The sequence below is a fragment of the Pleurodeles waltl genome, chromosome 12 (assembly GCF_031143425.1).
Source record: "Pleurodeles waltl isolate 20211129_DDA chromosome 12, aPleWal1.hap1.20221129, whole genome shotgun sequence".
Lineage (NCBI taxonomy): Eukaryota > Metazoa > Chordata > Amphibia > Caudata > Salamandridae > Pleurodeles > Pleurodeles waltl.
Window position 1 is genome coordinate 609770315 of NC_090451.1, and position 24318 is coordinate 609794632.

Consider the following 24318-nt stretch of genomic DNA (forward strand, 5'->3'; position numbering starts at 1 on the left):
TTGCACAGTTGTAGGGATGGCATGCTGATTCCGATTGGCCGGCTTCAGAAGAAGATCCATTAATGCATAGAGGTCATGGATTGTAGCTCTATTGAGTCGGTATGTGATAATGATGTGACGTTCCTCCATAGTGGCCAGATCTACCAGGAGTCTGTAAACAGATGGGTCCCTCCCTGGCCACGTGGGTCTGTACCTGTAGTGGAGGAGAGAACACATTTTGAGTGTCAACATATACTTGCATCACATCATTTCACTGTACTTGTCAGAATGCGTCATATAGGTAATGTACAAACACAGTAAGAATGAGGTATACCGTCAGGCTAATGTGTGCTGAGGTTTCTCTGTCATAAGGGCATCACAATGTATACAGACTTCCAACCGTGACTACATGTGTGGCTCAAGGAATCATCTCAGTAATTGACGAATGGGAGAGATAATGGGGCCATGGATGAGGCCCCCGCCAAGGCTATTGGGACGTGGTGAAAGCAAAATGGCAGCCTCATAGCATCCAAGTATGGTAGTGTGGAAGTGACTTCATTCCTCTGGCGTAAGTCGTCATGGCGGAAGGCAGTGTTCACCGCCATGCACCTGATCATTGGATTACATGGTTGTCAATGGGGAACCTGGGCCAATCATGATCATGGCCGGTGGTGACGGTGCACACCGCCGCTGTGTCTACCGCCATTTTGACAGACCCTTGACACTTGACTCCTGCACTGCAAGAAGGGAAGAACTCCACTCCGTGGGCTGACGTGTCCTCACTCTAGTCCCTGAGATGGGTCACAGGGTAACGGGCCTCGGCCTTCACTGCTGAGAAGCTGGAGGACGGGGTCCTACCCCTGTATGTGAAGTTGTATGGGCAACCAGAGGAGCAGGTGAGTTGCCATCTGTTATCCTTAGATGTGTGTGATTGTGGCAGATTCCTGTGTGTTCGATGTGTGACTGCCCAGCCGTAGGTTGTCTGGCACTTGTAATTTGTTCATATACATGTCTACATGGGCCATGTCAGTATGAAATGGCATGGCATTTGTGTACGGGGCACCCACACTGACATCTGTTTCTTTACTCTGTGTGTCGCATGCAGGTCAGTGCCCATCAGAAGAAAGGCCTGCAGCAAGCCATCGCCAAGGAAGTGCAGACCCTGGGGGTCTACAACCAGCAGAGCACCCACTGCAGGAAGCGGTGGGAGTACCTGAGGCGCTGGGCCAGGAAGACTGGGCAAGCCCAGCTTGGCTGGGCCTCCCAACGAGGAAGGGGTGCCCGTCAGACCCTGACCCTCCTAATGGCCCGCATTCTGGCGGTGGCCTCTCCGGATTTGGATGGGCTTTTGAAGGCAGCACAGCAGCCACACTTCATCCCCTGCCCTAGTCAGCCCTGCTGCCCTCACGGAGGAGGCTGTTGGCCTCCTGAGTACCATCTTTGTAGGGCAGACAACCATTGTGAATGCCATCCAGGGGCTAGCTTCCCAGATGCAGCAATGCAATGCATATCTGGAAAGCATTCATGGTGCCATGTCTGGCCTACAGAGATATTTTCATGCTCTTGCCTCCTCTTTGACGGCAGCCAGTGTCCCTGGTTTTTCCATTCCCCTCCCACCATCTCTACCCCTTCCAGCACCCGACGACCTTCAGCCATCCCAAGCATACATACAGACAGCCATGCACACAGATCAACACACAATAAGCACACAGACACAAGCACCACTCTTCCCACCACAGGCAGGCACACACCCACCATACAAAGCACACTCAACAACATCCACATCCCCCAGTGTTTTAACCTCCCCGGCCACCCTGTCTGTCGCCTCACCATGCACATCCACACGTACTGCACCCTCAGTCACTACTGCTGCCCTCATTCATGCAGTCACCACGCTGACATCCAGACATGCACCCCAGACACCACACCTATACTCACCACGACTACATTTACTGACACTTGCAGCACACTCACCAGACCTGCAAACACCCAGACAACATCCATCTACACCGGTAGCCTGTCTTCTCCCACTGTGTCCACCACCCCTCCTCCCAAAACACTCAAACGTTTGCATACATCCACACCACACACATCCACCACACATAAGCATACTATACAGGCACCTGCATCCACGTCCGGCACCCCTACACTTGGTACGAGCGCTCCCTCAACCTCCACTCCCAGACTTGGCTCCAGATGCCCTCCAACTGCACCTAAGAAGCTAGTCCTATCCTGCGTTGACCTGTCTAAACCCACTGGCCCACCCAGTCTTGTTCATAAATGTTCCTGTGTCCTTGCCCAGTCCACTCCTTCCTCGTCTGAGTCCTCCCCAGTCCGCCCTTCCCATTCCTGTACCCCTTCCCCAGGGAGGAAGAAGCCCTGTGTTGCCCCAGGTCCCTCTGCCACCCCACTGTCCAGGCCTACTCCACCTCCTTCCAAGGGCAAGCCCAAACCCCGTCCACCTCCCAAACCTAAGCCAAAGACCCCTCCATACATAAGACCCCACCCCCGCCACCGTTCCCTGAGGTGCCTGGCTGCCCCATTGATGCCCCTTTCCAGTGGAGTTCCCTTCACACACATGGGAGTCACGTTTGGGCTATACCTGCCCTTCAGGCACTTTGCGATGGACTGGCCAATCGCCATATGTGGACATTACGTTCGTTTATACCAATAAATTTTGAGCGACCAGCAGTGCTGTTGGCACAATATAGTGACGTTGTTCAGCGTTTCACTGTGGGGGGTTGTTGACGACAGGTGTGTACATTTGCTTGCTTGTCTCTGGTAAGTACATTTTGCTATGGCATGTATGGCTTGGGATGGTGGAAGGGGTAGAGATTGCTTTGCGGGGTTGGGTTGGTGGGTGTGGAACTGTGCCCTTTCTTCCCATGTGAACTAGGCTGTGGTACTTACCGTCGTCTTCGGTCACAGTCCTGGAGGAATATGGCAAGAAGAAGCACTGGCATTATTTCCAACTCTCACTCCGTGTCTGCATCGGCGTGTTCTGTGTACCTCCGGTGAGTGTTTCCTTTTATATTGTTTGTTTCTGCCACGCTTTGCCTGGCGGTGGTACGCCACCCGGAACTGATGCCGATGTGGTGTTTCATTATTTGGTTGGCAGGTAGGGCCTTTCCGCCGGCCTCCTCCGTCATCATCGGGACTACAAAAATGTTGGTGTGTGGATGGACGGCTACTTGTTTCTCATGTGCTTCATTATTTGGCGGTCCGGACCGCCAGCCTGTTGTCAGTGCGGTGTTTACCACCATGTTCATAATGACCACCCTTATTTGTAACTCCACTCTCTGTGGTGCGATATGCCCAAACAAGATCACCCACCATTTTTCTTACATCACTTTTCTTTTCCACAGCCATTTGTATCACCCCTCTTAACATACTGCTTGTTCTTTTTACCATCCCATCCCATCCCCTGAGGAGTATAGAGTGCTGTTCTAGCATGTGTGATACCACAAAAACTAAAGTACTTTGTCATCTCTTCTTATATCAATTGAGTCCCATTATCTGTGATTAGTTTCATTGGGTAACCTTCCTACCTAAATATTTCCTCTAACACCTTAATGGTATTCCTTATTGTGATGTCTCGCATACATTTTACTACCAGCCATTTAGAAAACGCATCTACCATGACCAGTGCAAATCTCAATTCTACCACTACTCTATTCATTAGTCCAATGAATTCCAAGCACACCTTATGCCATGGTAATCCTGCATCTTTTATTTGACCCATGATCAATGGCCTATTTTCAATCTTTTCTCTTTATCTTTCTCTTTACAATTGCTCTACCCATGAAGCACCATTCAGTTCGATGCCTGGCCACCTAAAGTTTTCTTGTAATCTCTCCTTTTGTTACGTTTGCTCCAAATGGCCCTCATGCCCCATTTTAAAAAGGTAAAATCTTAAGCCCTCCGGGGTACACATCTGTCACCCCTAGAAATGAGTTTGCCATTGCTTACAGAAAATTAATCTATTATCTTAGCATATGGTCTTACAGCCGAAGACACTGCACTTTCACACTTCCTGCCTTTCACACTCATATCTATTACCTGATGTAACACTTCATCCTTATCCATGCTTTCAAACCACTTTTCTTTCCTTATGGCCTCTTGGTTTTGTCTCTCTGCATCATATACACTTGCAATAGCCCCTTCTTTATCAAAAGTTTCAACTTGTTTTGGTCTACCTCTTGCCAAGGCAAAGACAATCTAGACAACCCATTAGCTTGGGCATTTCTCCTGCCAACTATGTATTCTAACCTGTATTGAAAATCTTGCAAACAGGCTGCTAACTGAGCTAGTCTCGCAAACTCTTTACTAGCTCCTCCAGACAGACAGAATCTTTATCAATGGTTTATAATCTGTACGTAGGATCATAGAAAATCCCCACAAATACATCTGAAATATTCCACTGCCCATACAGCAGCTGTCTACCTTTCTGTGACTGAGTAATTCCTCTCATAGTCAGTGAAGGAGGGGGATGTGAAAGCTACTGTTTTTTTCTCAGTTTTTGTGCATTTGGGACAATACAGCACCTAAGCCTACATTACTTGCATCAACTGTCAGTACTGACAGCAGTTTCATATCAAATGGTGTCAACACTTTGGCCAAATATATGTCACGCTTTATTATCAAAGGACGTTTGTTGATCTTCAGTCCATTTGAACAAATATGCCTTTTTGAAAAAATGTTTTAATGTGCTCAGTTTTTTATGCAAACATTTTTACAGATTTTGCATAGTATTCAATGAGCCCAAGTGAGGACATCAACTGGTCTCTGGCAGTTGGGCAGGCGCCTTCCTTATAGCTTCCACTAGATCCATTTTTGGTTTAACCCCTGAGACCGACAACGTATAACCCAAGTATTCAACCTTCTTCACACACAATTTATACATCTCTTTTTCAAGTGTTAGTCCAGCTCTAGCAATGTTATCTCAAATTCACTTAAGTACCATGGTAGGGCCTTCAATTGTTTCAACAAAGACTAATATATTGGCTTGGAAATAAATACACCATCAATTCCTTTTAAGATTTGTCCCATCATTTTTTGAAAAACACTGGCAGCTGACGACAGACCAAACGGCATCCTGTTAAATTGGAATATACGTTCAGTTGTGATGAATGCAGTGAGGTGTTTGGAATTACTATGGAGCTTAATCAGAAGGTATGCATTTCTAAGATCCAATTTGGAAAACAAACCTTACCTTCTCTCTCAATAATAGCACTAGTTCATTAATGTTCAGAAGGGGATAGTTATCCACCACAATGTTTTGATTCACAGTGCGTAAATCCACACACAACTTAAAACCACCATCAGATTTGATCGTAATCACAACTGATGATATCCAACTTGATGTTCCAATTAGTTAAATAATTCCTTGTTCAAACATCTTCTCCAGCATCCGTCTCACTTCCTGTCTTGTGATAATGGGTCCTTTACGCACCTTATGCTGAACTGGTTTAGCATTTGGTTTGGCAATTATCTTATGTACATAGTTCTTTAGTATGCCAACTTCATTGGAAAATACTTTGCTTGCACCATCCACAATCTCCTCCACAGTTACTTCATCAACCAGCATAATTTGATTTGATGCTCCGAGATTGGTCATCAAATGGCGATCATATTGATGTTCCCACCCCAATATTAGCGATCCACTCTCAGCTACATAAACCTTTCCTTTAACACATCAATCGTGAAATTCAATGTTGGTTATTATATACCCTACAAAATTGATTTTCTCCCTTTGAATCTTTGGATAGTAGGTGTTAGAAATGGGGTCTTTGGTTGGCAGTCAGGTTACCCCCTGTCCACTCAAGGACCGTCGCTCTAGTCAGGTTAAAGGAGAATCACCCTCTTGGTAGCTTGGCATGAGCAGACAAGCTTAACTTCAGAAGCTATTTGTTAAGTATTTTTACCAACACACACAGTAACTCAGTGAAAACACTACAAAACGGCACAACACAGGTTTAGACAAACAGGTAATATTTATCTAAACAAATCAAGACCAAAATGACAAAAATCCAACATACACAAGTCAAGTTATGAATTTTCAAAAGAATAAGGCCCCCATTATGACAATGGCGGTAAAGGCCGCCTACAGCCACGGCGAGGGCGGCTAAAAGACCATTCCCGTGGCTACCATCTGTCCGCCATAATATGACCACAGCTGGATTTTTGCCACAAGACGGGCGGAAATCCGGCTGTGGCCATACTGGCGGATGGCAGTAAGGTGGTGCTGCTACCACCAGCAGCGCCACGCCAGTAGACCGCCGCCAGCCGTATTATGAAAAATAATACTGCCTGGCGGTGTTCTGCTGGTGGGCACTGCTGGCGGTAACCACGCCCCTTCCTGCCCCCTGCCGTAACACCCCCTGGATTCAGGTAGGTCGGGTTTCCAACGGGAGGGCGTGTTTGTGTGTGTGGGGGTGTGTGCATGTATGTATGTGTGAGTGTGTGAGTGTGTGCGTGAATGCGAGTGTGTTTAGTGTTGTTTGAGTGCGTGTATGCATGTGTGTGAGTGTGTGTATGTATGGAAATGTGATATGTGAAATGCACGATGGGGCTGTGCCTGAGGGCCCCTGCACTTCCCATGCCAAGTGCAGGGGCCCCCAGAGGCATCCCGAGCCCCCCTTACCACCAGCCTTTCCATGGCGGTGTTTACCGCCATGGACAGGCTGGCAGTTAGGGACTCATAATCCCCAGGGCACAGTAAGGGATTATGACTGCCCGGCTGATGCCTGGCTGTATCCTGGCAGGACCGGCGGTATGTCCGTGGCGAATGCACCACGGTCATAATACGCTGGCAGAACACCGCTAGCCTGTTGGTGGTATTCCCACCAATGTTCCGCTGGTGTCATAATGACCCCCTTAATCCTTGAAAACAGTGAGAAAGCTGTTAATGTTCAAAAGTACCTGGGTAGCATCAAAATAAAGCCGCACAGGCGAGCATGCGTCGAAAAAGGCCAGCGATGCGCCGTTTTCTCACCTGCAAACGAGAACGTGTGTCATTCCTCCTTTGGTCGGGTCGGCCTGTGTCATTTCTTCTCTCCTGCAAGAGACAGATGCATCGATCCGGGCGAGCACCTTGGGTCAGGCCAGGCTTTGCGTTGATTTTCCACATCCAGCGATGTTGCGTTGAAAATCCGGTCGCACGGTATCAGAAAAACGCACTGCGTGGGGTTTGTGTCATCAGCCTCCGTTAGCGGGTGTTGCGCGTCGTTTCTCCAGCTGCGTGCATTGATCTTCTAGCTGCGATGCAGGTGGAGTGTTGATTTCAGTTGCAAAGCGGTGGCGGGTCGTTTATCAGCTGCGTCATGGAAGGTGCGTCAAAAATTTCCCCGCCCGGCGGTCTGTACTTGGATTTTCAGTTCCTGTCTCCCAACTTCACCTTTCAAGGGCCCAGGAACTGGATAGGGCTCCACTTGGCAGGGCAGGAGTCTCAGCAGAGTGTCAAGGTGCTGGCATGGGAAGTCTTTGATGGCCCTGAGACTTCAACAACAGGAGGCAAGCTCAGTTCAAGCCCTTGGAGATTCTTCACAAGCAGGAATGCACAACAAAGTCCAGTCTTTGTCCCCTTTCACAGGCAGAAGCAGCAACTGCAGGATAGCCCAACAAAGCACAGTCACGGGCAGGGGCAGCACTTCTCCTCAGCTTTTCAGCTCTTCTCCTTGGCAGAGGTTCCTCTTGATTCCAGAAGTGATCTAATTTTCAGGGGTTTGGGTGCTCTTCTTTTACCCCTCACTGCCTTTGAGGTAGGTCTACTTCAAAGAGAAGTCAATGTTGTTTTAAAGATCCTGCCTTGCTCAGGCCAGGCCCCAGACACACACCAGGTGGTTGGAGACTGCACTGTGTGAGGGCAAGCACAGCCCTTTCAGGTGTAAGTGACCACTCCTCCCCTCAGCCCAGATGGCTCATCAGGATATGCAGGCTACACCCCAGCTGCCTTTGTGTCACTGTCTAGAGGAGAGGTGCAAACAGCCCAACTGAAAAACTGACTCAGACAGGGAATCCACAAACAAGCAAAGTCACAGAATTGTTTATGTAAGAAAATGACTACTTTCTAAAAGTGGCATTTTCAAACACACAATCTAAAAAACAACTTCACTAAAAGATGTATTTTTAAATTGTGAGTTCGGAGACCCCAAACTCCACATGTCTATCTGCTCCCAAAGGGAATCTATGCTTTAATCATATTTAAAGGCAGCCCCCATGTTAACCTTTGAGAGTTAAGCCTTGCAACACTGAAAACCGAATTTGGCAGTACTTCACTGTTAGGACATGTAAAACACATCGGTACATGTCCCACCTTTGACATAGATTGCACCCTGCCCATAGGGCTACCTAGGGCCTACCTTAGGGGTGCCTTACATGTATAAAAAGGGAAGGTTGAGGCCTGGAAGTGGGTACACTTGCCAAGTCGAATTGGCAGTTTACAACTACACACACAGACACTATAGTGGCAGGTCTGAGCCATGTTTACAGGGCTATTAATGTGGGTAGCACAACCAGTGCTGCAGGCCCACTAGTAGCATTTGATTTACAGAACCTAGGCACCTATGGTGTACTTTACCAGAGACTCAACAGGAAATCAAATTTGCCAATCACGGATAAACCAATCAACAATACAATTTACACAGAGAGCATATGCACATTAGCACTGGTTATCAGTGGTAAAGTGACCATAGTCCTAAAGCCAACAAGAACCGGCCAGAAAAAAATAGGAGGAAGGAGGCAAAAAGATTGGTGATGACCCTGCAAAAGGGAAAAAGTGCAACAGTAGGCGTGCTTTTGGCCAATGCTGTACAAACATTGTTTTTAGAATTAAGGTGTATAGGGATCCTGAATCTACCATCAATTGAACCTCCTTCCCCTTAACAGGAAATTTATCTTTTGGTCTACACCTCCTTCCATTGTCCACCCCGTCTTCAGATATACATAAAATTCAGTTTCCCTCCACATCAACATATTCATTACCCTCTTCCACTGCCGCTATCCTGTACCTACTGTTCATCTTGCATATGCGGGCAAAGTGTCCCTTTTTTCCACACTGTCTACATTCTTTTCCAATAGCAAAGCAGTTTTTGAAGTCAACATTATGTAAGTTGCTCCCACATCTAGTGCACACCCTTCCAAATTGCATCTCTCACCTTGCTTAAAAGTACCAATATTGTTATTAATGTTTTTTCTTTCAAACCCTCCTTTCTTAATCTCTTTTGAATACCCCTTAGCTGCACTATTACTATATCTTACTGTTATACGATACACTTACATTGTTGTCTTTTTTTCATCTCTTTCATACATTGATCTGACTGTTCAACAACGGTTGCTATTTCAATGGCATGTTTTTTTTGCTGTCCACAATCTCTCATGCATCCTCTTATTCTTATACTGTGCTAGGGACGCGCTGAGAAGAGGAGCCGGGGCAGAGAGGAGCCCCTGAAAAGACTGTGCAGCGCACCCGCTTCGCGGGACACGCTAATCACTTCCTGCTGGGCCAGGGCTGAGGGAAGGCCCTTTAAATTAAACAGAGCGCTCCCGCCTCGCGGGACGCGTGAGGGTGGCGCCCGGGTATAATGTTCAACAAACAGGGTTCCTGGGCACATTGTGTGAAAACTAAAAAAGACCAGATTATTAAAACAACGGCGGCTCTGAAGATCTTTTCTAAAAGGCTAGGGGGGATTACCCTGCTGAATATGGTAAAAATCTACAAAGCTAAGTGCATCCCGGCTGCCATGTATGGTCAGGTATTTGGGGGTATACTAATTGTAATCCGATTCAGACAGTGGAGAATGATTTTCTCAGATACTTGTTAATGATACCAAATGGTACATCGTCATACATTAGCCACGTGGAACTAGGGGTTTCTTTTGTAGCTGATCTGATAAAGATACAGCCAGTATTCCTATGGCACAAAGTGTGGACCTCGGAGTACACTAGACTAAACAAGGCCATTTGATCCGATTGTATGAGGCTAACTCACTCTTCAAGAGTTCTCTGGTTGAAATATATTATGCTCTTTTTGGGAAATATGGGTTGTAAAGACTATTATACTAACCCAGAATCACTGGGAAAAATATCCCGGAAAGAATTGAGGGCCCTGACATTGAGGTACCTGGAAGATCAACGATGGGAAGCTGAATCGAGAAAGTCCAGTGTCATGTCCAACCAACCATTTCTGTCCACGGAAGGCATGCAGCCTTACCTAGCAAATGTGACAATCCCTTGACATTGTTTTGTCCTTACAAGACTATGATAATAAATACTTTCCACCGTCTTGTAACTTTTCCGACTATGAATGACTGGAGCACAGCCTTAAGAGTATGCCCCTGTGACGCAAAGGCAGCCCAATCTATGATGCACGTGGTCCTCTTTTGTAAATTTTACGCCAAGCAGAGAAAACGTTTTTTATTGCCATTTTTAAGATCGATTTACTTGCGTCCGTGTCGTGATGCGTATCTTAGCTTACAGGTTTTATCTTCTATCGAAATGTGTGGAATTCTGTCGAATTTCTTATGCTTAGTACCAACCGTAAGGAAGTACATGGGTGTATAGGTCTAAATTTCACTAAGACTATCTAAACATTTGTATATGGACAAATTAATGATGTGTATTTTAATTTTTATTATTTATTTTTTATTATCTTATCTATTTATTGTGTTCACATACATAGATGTGTTTTATTTGATACTTTTATGACTTGTTGAAAGTCGAATAAAGTTTGTTTGATGATGATGTACTGTACTATTAATTGATCTCTTATCATTTAATCCCTCATAACTCCACGCTGACATTTTACTGACAATTCTCATAATCTTGCTACAAACTGATCTACTGTTTCTTCACTCTTCTGTGGTTGAGTATCAAACTTATGTCTGCACAAAATGATGTTTGTTTCTTTAGCGAATCTCTTCCTTTGCCTCTAAATATTCCGTGCTGATTAGTCGCCTATCATTCCCTACAGGGGCTGGTAATTACTTGAACATTTGCTGTCCTTCTTTACTTAGTGTACTTAAAAACAATTATTTTTTCCCTGATGCTCTAAATTCTCTCCCATCTAGGGCTTCAATATAATTTTCACTTATTTCTACACACTCTTTCCATTCTGTTGGTGGAATCATAGACTCAGAGAGGAATAAAGGTGGAGGTATAACTGCTGCTTCTATTGCAACTGACGAGTTGCACAAGTTAAGCATTGGCACTCCAAAGCAGCGTGTGTGATGGTGCATTCTTTTCAATGCTTGCGCTGTGATTTTTTTTTAAACACGCATCCTGCTGCAACATCTGACATGAACCACACTTTCATAAGGCAAGTTTTAGTCAGTTTCACTGTATTTCCTTTCTCTCACCAGCTTCCCAGTAAACACATCCCTTCAAGTCCTTCACACATCTTTGACTATTCCACCCAATACTCTGCCCTACTGTATACGGTGGGTCCTGCCCCAACTCTTTTCCTTTTATGCATTCCTCATAGTATGTCCTGTTGACTGGAGCTCTTCGCCAATTTAATGATTTTACTCTGGACTCCAAGTTGCAATAGTAACCGATACTTAATTAAGACCAGATGACTAGTTGGTGTTTCCTCTCCAGCCAGCTTACAACTGTCCCAGAGAGAACCCCACACAGTTATAATACATAAGAACATTAGAACTCCAACCCCAATTACCATTCTAAACTTTAAAGGTACATATCTATTTATTGTCCAAAAGGTAATATGCAAATACAACAATCCACTGATTAATCTGACTTGATCATGCCTTTCAGCCAGGCAATGAAAGTGACGCCATGTATTACTTCACTAACGATGTGTTTTCTACCTACCAGAGTAAAATAATTTCAGGGACACATGCATGAGCCTATGTATGTCCGCTGGTTGTAATAAAAAGTTATGTTTTAAACTCCTTTCTTCACTTTTGTCTTTATCATTTGCTTACGCTCTACTGCTTCTGGGAACCCCTTTTTCTGTTAAGAAAAAGCCCTGCAGAACGGTTCCGTATATTACATATTTACATGTGCAAGTCCCAGAAGCAGGCTCACCTTCCTCGATTTCCGAAATAGATGATGATTGAGTTAGATTCCACTCAACTCATTGTGCCTTTCTCAGACACCTCCAAGAACAGTCTATTATGAACACATGAAATAATTTTCATGACTGCTGAAACAAGGCATGTTTATGGCAAATAATTAATAATTATGTCCTTGTTTGAATGATATTCAATATGTAAAGTTTTGGTTTCCTGGTTCTGAATAATCCCCTTTTCCCAATCAATGCAGAAGTATTGTAACTGAAAATGAATCCCAGTTTCCTCTGCTTGTTGAGGCAGCATACAACTGTCAAATCAACAATCATGAGATGAAAAGTGAGCAGATAACTGGTTTACATTGTCTCAAACTGCACAGCCCCTTGAAGGCACAATTCTGTTCCAAAAGGACTTCTCTATTACAATTTCTAGCTCTTTTCTGTGCTCGTTGGATGATTCTTAGAGGGTTGTCTTGTTGTATAAGTTTATCTGTCTGTGATCCCTGTACCATAATTGTTGGTCTTGTCTTGTGCGCTTATATGTTCCCCCACCCTTACTGCTCCACTCCAAAGGGGATTTCTTATTTGGAGTGTGCTAGCAGGGCCCTATGATGAAGCATGCCACAATTTGTGGGTGAGGGCCATTTTTTCAAATATTATAGATTTTTTGTTGGAGTTTGACCATATTTCTTGTCCTTTTTGTGTGATGACTTAGTGGTTTAGGGAGGTTGGACAGGGAATTCCTCTCATCCCCTTCATATTGTTTTGATTACAGAGTAGAGTGCCAGCGTGCAGTGATGTAGAGTGCATTGAACTAGAGTGCAGTGGTCAGGGTGGTGTAGAGTGCAGTGGCATAGAATGCAGTGGGACAGAGTGCAGTGGCATAAAGTAGTATGTTTCACAGTAAAGTGAAGTGACTTAGAGTGGAGAGGTGCAGGGTAGGTTGGAGTTGCATAGAGTGGCATAGAGTGTGATGGCATAGAGTAAAGTGTTGTAGAGTGCCGTGGCATAGAATGCAGAGGTGAAGAGTAGATTAGAGTGATGTACAATGTATTGATGTGGTGTGCAGGGGCAGGTGTTGAGTGTTACAGAGTAAATTGCACTAGGATCGAGTCTATTAGCTTAGAGTGCAGTGGCGTACAGTGCAGGGGCGCACAGTGCAGTGTTGCAGAGTGGCATAGAGTGGAGTTGTGCAGTCTAGATTGGTGTTGCCTAGACTGGAGTGGAATAGCGTACAGAGGCGCAGAGCACAGTGGTGTAGAGAGGCATAAAGTTCATTGGCATTGAGTAGAGGGGTACAGATTAGAATAGAGAGGCATAGTGTGAAGTAGCATAGAGTGCAGTGGCATAATGTGGAGTGGTTCAGAATGGAGCAGAGTGCAGTGCAGTGGCATGGAGTGGTGTAAAGTGGATTGATACAGAGTAGGGTGCAGTGGTGTGGAGTGGTGCAGAGCAGAGTGGAGTATGCATGGTGTGGTAACACAGTGCCATTTCAGACAACACATTTTTGATTGAAATTACCATTACATTTGCACAGACATACAGTTTTTCAAATCAAACTATACTGTGCACAGACAGTGATGTGTGGAAATTGCATCACCTAATGCAATGATTTGTTTTAATCATATAAAGGTACTTGTTTCCAGAACAGTTCAGAATTAACAAAAATGTGCTTCATTTGTACTCCTAATTCTGATATATTCTTAAATGTATTTAAATGTTCTCATGTGATAGAAAAACTGCTTCCTCACCCCACTATCCAACAAGATTGTCGCATAAAACCTCTCTTTGAAGTCAGAGAAAGAAAAGTAAACACTAAGTTCCCACCGAAGACAGAGCCTGGCATTTGACTTTGTTATTTGAATGCACAGCAAACGTGGGGAGATAAACAAGATTTGCAGGCCTGTTTACAGAAAGAGAGCACTCAGAAGAATGCTGTAAATAAGGTTTGGGCCAGGGAAGGGATGGACTCAAGCTATGTAAAGCCAGCAAACTGAAAGCAACAACATGTGAGTTACAAACCACAAGGCCAATGGCAAGCAATGGGCGGAATGCATTCCCAAGGAAGCACAATGAATGTACTTAAAGTGACAGTCGTGGGATACTTTGTGGGGAGAGCCCAGTATTGTAGTCCAGTCCGTATCTTGCAGAGGTTTGGCCACATCAATCACCCAGGTAGTATGACGAGAAGACCTGGAGTGGCTTCCATGTTGCAGGAAAGGTCTGTACACCCATTCTATCAGTTTGCCACCCGTTCCTATGGTGTAGAGCTTCTGGCACACTTCTTGTAGGGTACGTGCTAGGTGGCAGACATGAAATAGGGCATTTAATGATTATTTAAGGTGGCTGTCAGTAAGGAGTTGACCGGGGTGAAGATGGTAGTCTTCAACAAGGGTTTGGAAATTTAGTAGATCACCGTCCAGAAACAAATCCCCCAATTTTAAGACACCTGCAGCATTCCACTGATGGAGTTGCTCCGAGCACAGCCGTCCTGTGCGAGTGGTAAGGCTTAGCAAAGGTAGTGCAGGAGCACAGGGTTTCTTCATGTCAGTGAGTTTACAGGTTCTAGCAAGGCAAGAGAAAGCTGTGTATGATAACCCCGGATGGTGATCCGTAGAATGGTCAGTAGGAAATGAGCAGTGCAGTAAGCCTTCCTTAAAAGTCTTTACTGGTAAACCCCATCTCATGCAGGGAGGTGGGCAGAAAGCCAGCAAACCACCCATTGGACCTGTGCAGCTGAATAATAGCACTCCAAGTCCAGAAGACCTATTCCACCCACATTCACGGATAGCTTTAGAGTGGAAAGAGCTAACCGATGGCACCGCAGCAACCAAATCAGCTGTGTGGCATGTCGGAAGAAGGAATGAAGGACAGGCAGGGGAAGGTTTGCAAAATAATACTATAATTGGGGTAAAACACCATCTTCACTAGTGCAACGTGACCCACTACAGAAAGCAGGAGAGAAGACCAAAAAGCAAACTGGGCTGGGAGGGACCATGACGCTCTGCCGAGATTTCCATACTGCAAATCAGTGAGATAACGGGAGATATTAATCACTAGGTATCAAAAAGGTAACTGGTTCCCAGTTCCATCTGAGATCTAATTGTATATAAAGAAAAAAACAGTGCCATTGGTAAAAGAAACACTAATTACATTTTAATTTTTTTACATTTTGTTTCTGCAATTTAAATCCTAAATATTTCGAAGATTCTATGTGTACTTGACACTTAGGGATAACCCAGATCACTAGTTTGGCTTTTGCTCAATTTCAAAACCATTTAAAGACATGGACAAAGCGGGCAATTGCCTTGCACAATCTTGCAAGGGGTCTTGCCCCTGCTCACCCTTCACAAACACGAACAGCGGACCATTGCACCAAAAGAGTTTACCAAGGTGGATGGGTGTTGCTTGTTCAACCACTTGACAGGCCCTCTTCTGTTTCTCTCCTGTGTGGAGAGACAACTCCCCAGGTATGCAATACCTTCTGATAGTCTTGGTGGACCCATCTTGTCTGATTTTAGGAATTGTCCCACCTTGTTCTTCTCTTCCTTATTTATTCAGTTCTGAGCAACAACCTTTTGAATCATTTGCCGTGGATCTCCCATATGATCTTGATTTCATCCTTCTCTTTTATTATCTTTGATTGGTAGTCCGGGCTTCCAGTTCAGAGATAAATGTAGAGTCCTAGACATACACTCTAGTGATGTAGGACTACAGACAAGTTGTACCTCACATCCTGACATTTGGTGTGAGACAGTCACCCACACCACCTGCCCCGTCTCATTAAATTTATTTTTAGGTTGAAAGTCCATGGGCGGTTGGGGTGAGCCAGATGTTTTTGTTCAATTTGTTTAAACTAGCATAAGGTTAATTACCTTAATATTTCCCAAACTGTTTGCCAGGAGTTTTAAAATATTCAGAAACATAATCAAAAGGTTGCTTTTACTTTCTCTTCAAGAAAGATTGGATAGATTTCGGTAGGGGTGTTGGCCTACAGGCAGTGCAGGAGGGCATTAATTTATTACTGAACAAGGATGTAATGTGACTCCTGTATGAAGCATACCAGGAGGCAATCACAAAAAGACCACAGTAAATAAATGCACTGATAATGTAATGGGGTATGGCCTCTCTTGGGTGTGTCTGTAAAACGGACGTTTGTTCTTGAATTTTTGTCCTGATTTTGACCCTTTGTCCTGAATTTTTGTCCTGAATTTTGTCCCTTTGTCCTGAATTTTTTACAGTCCTGTCGAGAATTTGCCTCAATGCCAGGTGGTCACCCTAGTGTCACCACGAATTGTAAAGTTGTCATTAAAGCATTTATAGTGTCAGCATGGTTAAAGCTCCTAAAATACGGTATAACAGGAATACTGGCATTTGTTTGTCTCTTTTGTTTGAAAAATACTTGCATTATAGAACACTATGGTTAAATGCCAAGATCAGTAACTTCTCAGGGTTAAAAGTGAAACAGAAAAATGATAAGAATAATACTATCAATCAATCAATCAATCACGTAATTTATAAAGCGCGCTACTCACCCGTCAGGGTCTCAAGGCGCTGGGGGGGGAGCTACTGTTCGAATAGCCATGTCTTGAGGCGTTTCCTGAAAGTCAGGAGGTCCTGGGTCTGGCGTAGGTGGAGTGGTAGGGAGTTCCAGGTCTTGGCGGTGAGGTGAAAGAAGGATCTTCCGGCGGTGGTGCGGCGAATGCGGGGGACGGAGGTGAGGGGGAGGCTGGCAGAGCGGAGCTGGCCGATGGGCGTGTGGAAGGTGAGTCTGTTGTTGAGGTAAGCCGGACCTGTGTTGTGGAGAGCTTTGTGTGCGTGGGTGAGTAGTTTGAAGGTAATCCTCTTTGATACGGGTAGCCAGTGTAGGTCACTGAGGTGGGCAGAGATGTGGTCGTGGCGTGGGACATCGAAGATGAGTCAGGCAGAGGCGTTTTGGATACGTTGCATTTTCGTTTGTAGTTTGGACGTGATTCCTGCATAGAGTGCGTTGCCGTGGTCCAGTCGGCTGATGACCAGGGCGTGGGTGACTGTCTTTCTGGTTTCGATGGGAATCCACTTGAAAATCTTGTGGAGCATGCAAAGGGTGTTGTAGCAGGAAGAGGAGACAGCGTTGACCTGCTGAGTCATGCTGAGTCCAAGATGATTCCCAGGTTTCGTACTTGGGTGGTGGGTGAGGCTCCTAGGGAGGTAGGCCACCAGGAGTCCTTCCAAGCGGAGGGGTTGCCGTCGAAGATGAGGATCTCTGTTTTGTCTGTGATTAACTTGAGGCGGCTTGATTCCATCCAGTTGGCGATGGCGTGAAGTCCATTGTGGAGGTTGTTTCTTGCGGTTGTAGGGTCTTTCGTGAGGGAGATGATCAGCTGGGTGTTGTCTGCGTAGGATACTGTATTGATGTGGTGGGATCGTGCGATGTTGATGATAGGAGCCATGTAAACATTGAAAAGTGTTGGGCTGAGGGAGGATCCCTGGGGGATGCCACAGATGGTCTTGGAGGATTTGGACAGTTAAGGCGGAATGCAGACTCTCTGGGTTCTGCCTGAGAGGAATGGAGAGATCCAGTCGAGGGCCTTGCCGCGGATGCTGGCGTTGTGGAGGCGCGTTCGAAGGGTGTGGTGACAAACGGTGTCGAAGGCTGCGTAGAGCTCCAGGAGGATGAGCGCTGTGGTTTCGCCTTTGTTGAGCATGGTCCTGATGTGATCTGTAGCAACAATGAGTGCGGTATCAGTGCTGTGGTTTTTGAGAAATCTGGATTGGGAGGTATCGAGCGCTTTGCTGTCTTCCAGGAAGCGGGATAGTTGGCTGTTCACGATTTTCTCAATGACCTACGCTTGGAAGGGGAGGAGGGAGATGGGCCGGTAGTTCTTGGGGTCATCTGGGTCCGCCTTGGGTTTCTTCAAGGCGTTGACATTGGCGTGTTTCCAGCTCTTCAGGAAGGTGGCTGTCTCGAAGGAGCTGTTGATGATGGCGCGGAGGTGGGGGCAATGATGTTGCTGGCTTTGTTGAAGAACTGGTGTGGCAGAGGTCCGAGGGGGAGCCGGAGTGGATGGAGGCCATGGTGTTGATGGTGTCTTCATTGTTGACATGGGTCCAGGCACATAGAAGGATGGTGTTGCTTGGTGCATTGGGTTTGTGGCTGTCTGTGGTTGGCTGGTGGGTCTGGGGTTTGAAGCTGTTGTGGATGTCTTCGATCTTTCGATGGAAATAAGTGGCGAGGGAGTTGCAGAGCTCCTGTGATGGCGGGGGTTCGTAGGAGCAGGTTCTGGGGTTGGAGAGTTCTTTGATGATGCCGAAGAGCTCTCTGTTGTTGTGGGCGTTGGTGTCTGTGGCTTTTGTAGTAGGTTCTTTTGGTGGTGCGGATCAGCTGGTGATGTTTGCGGATGGTAGTCTTGAGGGCGATGTGGTTGGATTCGGTAGGTACAAGGTGCTCGGTCTTCTCCATTCTTCGGCATTCCCGTTTGGAGGCCTGTAGGTCTGGGTGAACCAGCTGGCCTTGGATCTGTGGAGGATGTCCGAGGGTTGTTTGAGTGGCGTGAGGGTGTTGGCGCAGTTGTCTATCCATTGATGCAGGTTGGTGGCGGCTGAGTTAGGGTCCCGGGTCCTAGGAGGGGGTGACTGGGCAAAGGTGGAGATCAGCTGTTCTGTTGAGATTCTGTTCCAGTAGCAGCAGGCTGGTTGAGTGTTGAGGTGGTGAGTGACCGGCTTCTGGAAGGAGAAATGGATGCAGCGATGGTCGGTCCAGTGGAGTTCGGTGGTGTGGCTGAAGAAGACGTGGTTGCTGGCTGAGAAGATGGGGTTGAGTGTGTGTCCTGCGGTGTGGGTGGGGGACATGACGAGTCGCTTAAGGCCGGATTTGTCGAGTAGGTTGGTGGTGTTGATATTGTTGTTGTTTTGTAGGTGGAAGTTCAGGTCGCCGAGGAGGATGTAGTCAGTTGAGGCGAGGGCTTGGGCACTGATGATGACGGCGATGGCATCGCAGAAGTGAGGTCGGGGGCCCGGGGGTCTGTAGACCAGTGTTCCTCTGAGGGTGGTGTTGACGTGGATTTAGAAATGGAGGTGCTCGTCTGAGTTGAGGGTGTCGTGGGAGCTGGTGGAGACTCTGATGGTGCTTTTGTGGACTATGGCGATTCCTCCTCCTGGTTTCTTGGTGCGGTCTCTTCTAGTGATCTTGTAGTCTTCAGGTATGGCTATGTCTGGTTCCGAGGCCAAATTCATCCAGATTTCGGTAAGAAATGCGACATCAGGTGATGATGAGGACAGTAAGTCCCAGAGTTCAATGCGTGCTTGTGGATGGAGCGGGTGTGGAGCAGAATACAGCTGAGGTGGTTGTCTGCGGGTCTGTATTGGAGCTTGGTGGTTAGGGTGCAGGTGAAGTTGCAGGCTCTGCAGGAGAGAGGGGTCCCTTGGTGTGCATCGGAATGGACTGGAAGCAGCTGGAGGAGCGTCCTGGATTGAGGGCGTGGAGGTCACTGGCTGTGTAGCGGTGATTGGTGGTGTGGGGGCCCCGTGGGCCAGGGGGACTGGCGCTGGGTGCGGTCCAGGCTTGGACGGGCGCAGACGGGCTTGCCTCTGGTGCGCCCGCGCAGCGGCCGCCATTAAGAAGGGGAGGTGGGAGGGAGGAACAGCTGGGAGGCGGGAGGGCAGAGTGAATGGGGGCGCGAGGGGGGTGAGGCCGCAGGGACGCAGCTGCGGGAAAGACAGAGAGGCAGAAACTGCATCAGGGAGAGCCGGCAACGGAGCGCACAAGGGGCAAAAAAGGCACAGAGTAAGTCAAAACAGTGGAAATAAGGCACAATAAAACAAAAGCACAGAAATATGCACAAGTCTAGGCACGCTTACCAGCAGCCCACTAGACACCAGGGATGAGGCGCAGGCGGGAGCCTGTGGGTGGAGGAGGGCCTCGAACACGCGACAGCAGCGTGGGCGGGGTGGAGGACACAGGCACAACTTGGTGAAACTGCGCACGTGGGGAGCGAGCTCTAGACCTTAAAGGCAGTTAAAATGTACAAGTTGTTGTGGGATAACCAACTACCACCTCATCCGCAGGACATCACATATGGCAACGTTATTCAGCAGTAGTTATTTTGGTTTTGGAATGATACACTTTATGGAAGCCAGGCCTACATCCTGAGATAGTCAGGTTTACAGGTAAAGGGATTTGCATGCACTCTCACTACTTCAAGGAAAATATGTACATATTGTCTAACAATTGGGGTCATTTTGAGTTTGGCAGACGGAAAACGCTGTCTGTCAAACTTCCGACAGGGTGGCCGCCGCCTTCCTGGCAATCTCCCTGCCAGAGTCCTTAAGGGTTTCCCGCTAGGTTGGTGGGTGGAAATCTAAGTTTCCACCACTGGCGTAGCTGGAAACAGGCTACAGCATTGTCTCTGGCTCATAATCGATCACCATGAAAAGTCTTGCAGAGAACAAGGTCATAATCCCCAGGGCAGCACTGCTTGCAGCACTGCCCTGGTGAATTAGGATCTCCACCACTGCCACTCCGCCGGGATCCAAGATCCTGGAGGAGCTGGCGGTTCCCTGGAAGTTCGACCACCAGGGTTGTTATGTGGCCGTTGGACCACCAACGCAAGTGTGGCGGTCGTAAGACCGCCACATTCATCACCCGGCCCTATGTATGCAATTTAAACAGAAACATTGCTTAACAAATTTAGCCCGAACATGAGCTACCTTTGCCTCATTGATTTTCATTGGACATTATGGGACTCTGCAATCACTCGTGAAAATGGACTGACAGTGCATCTTTGGTGTTCTTTGGAGTTTAAAAAAATACACGATAAGTGGTTCTTTTAAAATATCAGTATGACACCTGCCAATACTTAATAGTGATATAGAACATGTAAGACGAGACTTACTAATTAATAGTGGATAATGCCACTTGTCTTTTAAAATAATTACTCACTATTTTAAAAGTTAAACCTACGTTCACCTTTCACCACTTGTTTCTCAGCCTAAATTTTGACTCAACTTACATTATGACTATTAGAACAGTCTAGTAGGACTACACTACAAAATCGTAAAAACACCACTCGAACACGGCATCATTGGGCCACCTTCACAGCATTCAACGAGGCATATTTTTAATACCCGGAAAAAAATGTCATACACTTAGCAGAATTCGAGAAAAGGTATTTTTGAAACTCGAAATTAGCTCATGAGTATATTAACAGTCATATTATAAAAGCTGAATGAATGTCGACAATTTTCTCAAATAGTACATATTCTTTCACATGTTTTTGTAATACTAAAATATAGTTTTTCATATTATATAACTTGCTAATTGTCTGTGTCAATACATATGTTTGTATCCTTGTAAATAACAGTGATTGTGGTCTTGATACAGCTGAATAACAACCGTTCTGCTGCGAAAAGCGTTAGCTGAGCATTATACCTGAGCCCAGACAACCGTGTTTTTATCCATGAGTTTGTCATTTAAAGAAATAAAATAATACTTACAATCCGTTAAAGTAAGAAAAAAAGAGCTCTTAAGACGTAACTATCACATCTGTAGTATGTGCCAGCTCCAGTATAGTTCATCACCACGGTACTAGCACCTCTAAAAATCATCTCCCTAAAATAGGGAATTCACCACATGTTGATTTATTTTTTAGGCATAAGCCCACTGTGAATGTGTTACCTTACTGCGAAGACCGAGCACTTCCTGACCTCCCTTAAAACTTAACTATTCACCTTTGTGTTAAAACTTGCCCCTTCAGAACACAAGACATATTGCCTGTGACCACAAAAGTATGAAATGTACACTAAAGAGGCTTTTCAAGTCTCGATCCACCGAGAGAGCCGGTTGAAAGTGGTCACATTACCCAAAACTCACCTGCTCAATTACGTCTGGAGGAGTCACATTGATCTCAGTGTATTGGATCTCTCCAACGCTGGTTGTCAGCAACTCAAAATGAGTGGAAGCTTTATAAAATATTAGAGAAGACATGTTAGTGCTGGCATTTAAGAGACATTAGTCAATGAAATGTCGCCTGTGCCTGTCTTTTCAAGACTTTTTGATGCTTGTTTCGATTTAGAAAAAAAAGTTCTTAAGACTAAACAATTAAGGAATGCATGTGGTGCAACAGATGGACGGGGTGTTCCATTAAGGAAAATAATATACAATGGTCAATTTCTATTTCAGTAAGAAGGCTACGAACACCTCAGAATGGCTGTTACTGGAATGGGTCACACAAGAGGAAGAAGCTGCAGGATATAGGAACTTATAGCAGTGGTGAAAACCCAGAACACCTCAAGTAAGAAATGTCATTGCAGTAACATACGAAACTCAGTATTCAAAGGAAGCAAGGACTTTTGTTGTAGAAGGTCGTGGTGACTTGCTGCTACTTGACCATGGGTCGTATTATGGAGAGCAAGTTATATAGAAGCAAAAGTGAAGGAGTTGTTTCTTAAAAATGTATAATAAATGTCACAAATGTTGCAATGTAAAAGAATTTTACACACAACAAACTCACCTGCAAAGACCCCTACACATGCTAGTTGGCTCGCCTTCCTCCTCAAGATGTGAAACTTGGAAACTCTTGCATGTTTAGGCAGCATACAACTATCACACGCGAGTCATCCCTTAGAATACATTCATTATTTTCACCAGTGTGTGGCAGATAATATTGTTTTTATGTTTCGATGAATAAGTTACAGAGCCATTGATGAAGCGTGCACGAAACATTGTGCCCTATTTCACAAGAGGATCGCTTGATTTCCCTTTTTAATCAGCATAAAGTTTCTTCCCTTTCATTACCTATTGAACGTGAGTATGAAACCTCTTCAATCACTTTCACAAGAGAATAACGCCAACTGTGCAGTTTAACAGACCTTACAAAGAACAGACGTAGATTTGAAGAACCTATAATAACAAGCTTTATCAAAGCCAATATGCTTTGCCTACATTTGCAGTTATAAACCAGACCTATTGGCTTTGCCTTTTCTTGTTATTTTACTGTATATACGGCATGTTTCATGAGCAAACAAGATAAATTAAATGTGAACACATAAGCTAAAGACAGGAGATGTCTGACCTATATTCTCTTTCTGTTTGTTTTTTTCTGCTTTGTTTGGCCACATGAGGTCTAGCAAACAGCTAAAGCTATCTATAGTCAGACCTAAAAAAGTGTATTGTTCATGAATTGTACGGTAAACACATTTCCATAACCTAATGGATGAAGATGTCTGACCCATAGCCTCTTTCTATTATTTTTGTTTGTGGGTTGTTCGATAATATGGGGGCCAGCAAACAGCTAAAGCTATCTATAGTCAGAGCTAAAAAAAAATGACGATTCCAGAAATGTATAGAAAACGCACTGTAACTGAACCTGCCCGATACCAATGCACATGTGTGATTATTCTCCTTTCTCACTACACTGAGGGCCTGATTCACAAAAGTACACTTATACTGTTGTGTAAATTTACAACTGTTTTCTGTCCGCAAAGGTATTTTATTAGTAGTATCTTTATGAATGCAGAGTCTCTGCACATACAAAGACAGGACAGTTCTGTCATTTTATTTGTATACTATTGGTAAAATGCATTTGTGAAGAGCAAGTAATCGTAAACGGACACAAAATTGTCAGTTTACCTTTGAGAATCAAGCCCCAAATGCCTAGCTTTATCAAAAAATATCTGCACCCACTCTCCAGCTAATTGTTGCCCCGAGGGAGCTTTAACTGGTTTCTTTTCTGCCCAACCATGCTAGTAATAAAGCTTATATTTATGCATTTTATTTGATTTATTGTTGAAAACGATGTTGTCTTGCGACTATCACTGAGGACTCTGTTAACAATAAATTCATAACAGATGGAGTTACCAAAGGTCGATGGTGTAAATGGAGTAACAACAGGATGGCAGTCCAGTCTGGAGTGAGAATGGCTGAGAGCACAAACACATACTGAGACCACAAACACATACACATTAGGGCCCAGATTTACTGTGAGTTTGCGCTGGGGTTGTATCAGTTTTGTGGTGCAGCACCACCGCAAAATATGTTTTGGTATTTTTTAAGCCAAGCAAAGTCGATTTGCGTGGCTTTGTGTGGTTCAGTAAATACAAAGTAATACAATGCAGTGCACAGCGCTGCCCTTTGTTATCTTGTATTAAGTAGACATTACATGGGTGGAGCATGGGCATTCCCATGCACCCAGCCATGTATTTTGGCACAAACCCAGATTTACAAAGACTTGTAAACTTGGGTTTGCGCCAAAATGGTGCGTAACTATGAGAAATATCTTCAGTTCCCCTTCTTACTTCCTCTTTCCATGTGTGATGTATTCCGCATCACACACAGA

General features: G+C 45.4%; 1 protein-coding gene across 1 annotated transcript in view; it reads right to left on the reverse strand.

The window, feature by feature from the left end:
- LOC138268338 (CD48 antigen-like) overlaps positions 1 to 24318 on the reverse strand; it is a 316507-nt gene that overhangs the window by 29275 nt on the left and 262914 nt on the right. The window contains exon 5 of the mRNA XM_069217887.1: positions 21855 to 21943. Coding sequence (XP_069073988.1) covers positions 21855 to 21943 — 89 coding nt within the window. The remainder of the gene's footprint in view (positions 1 to 21854; positions 21944 to 24318) is intronic.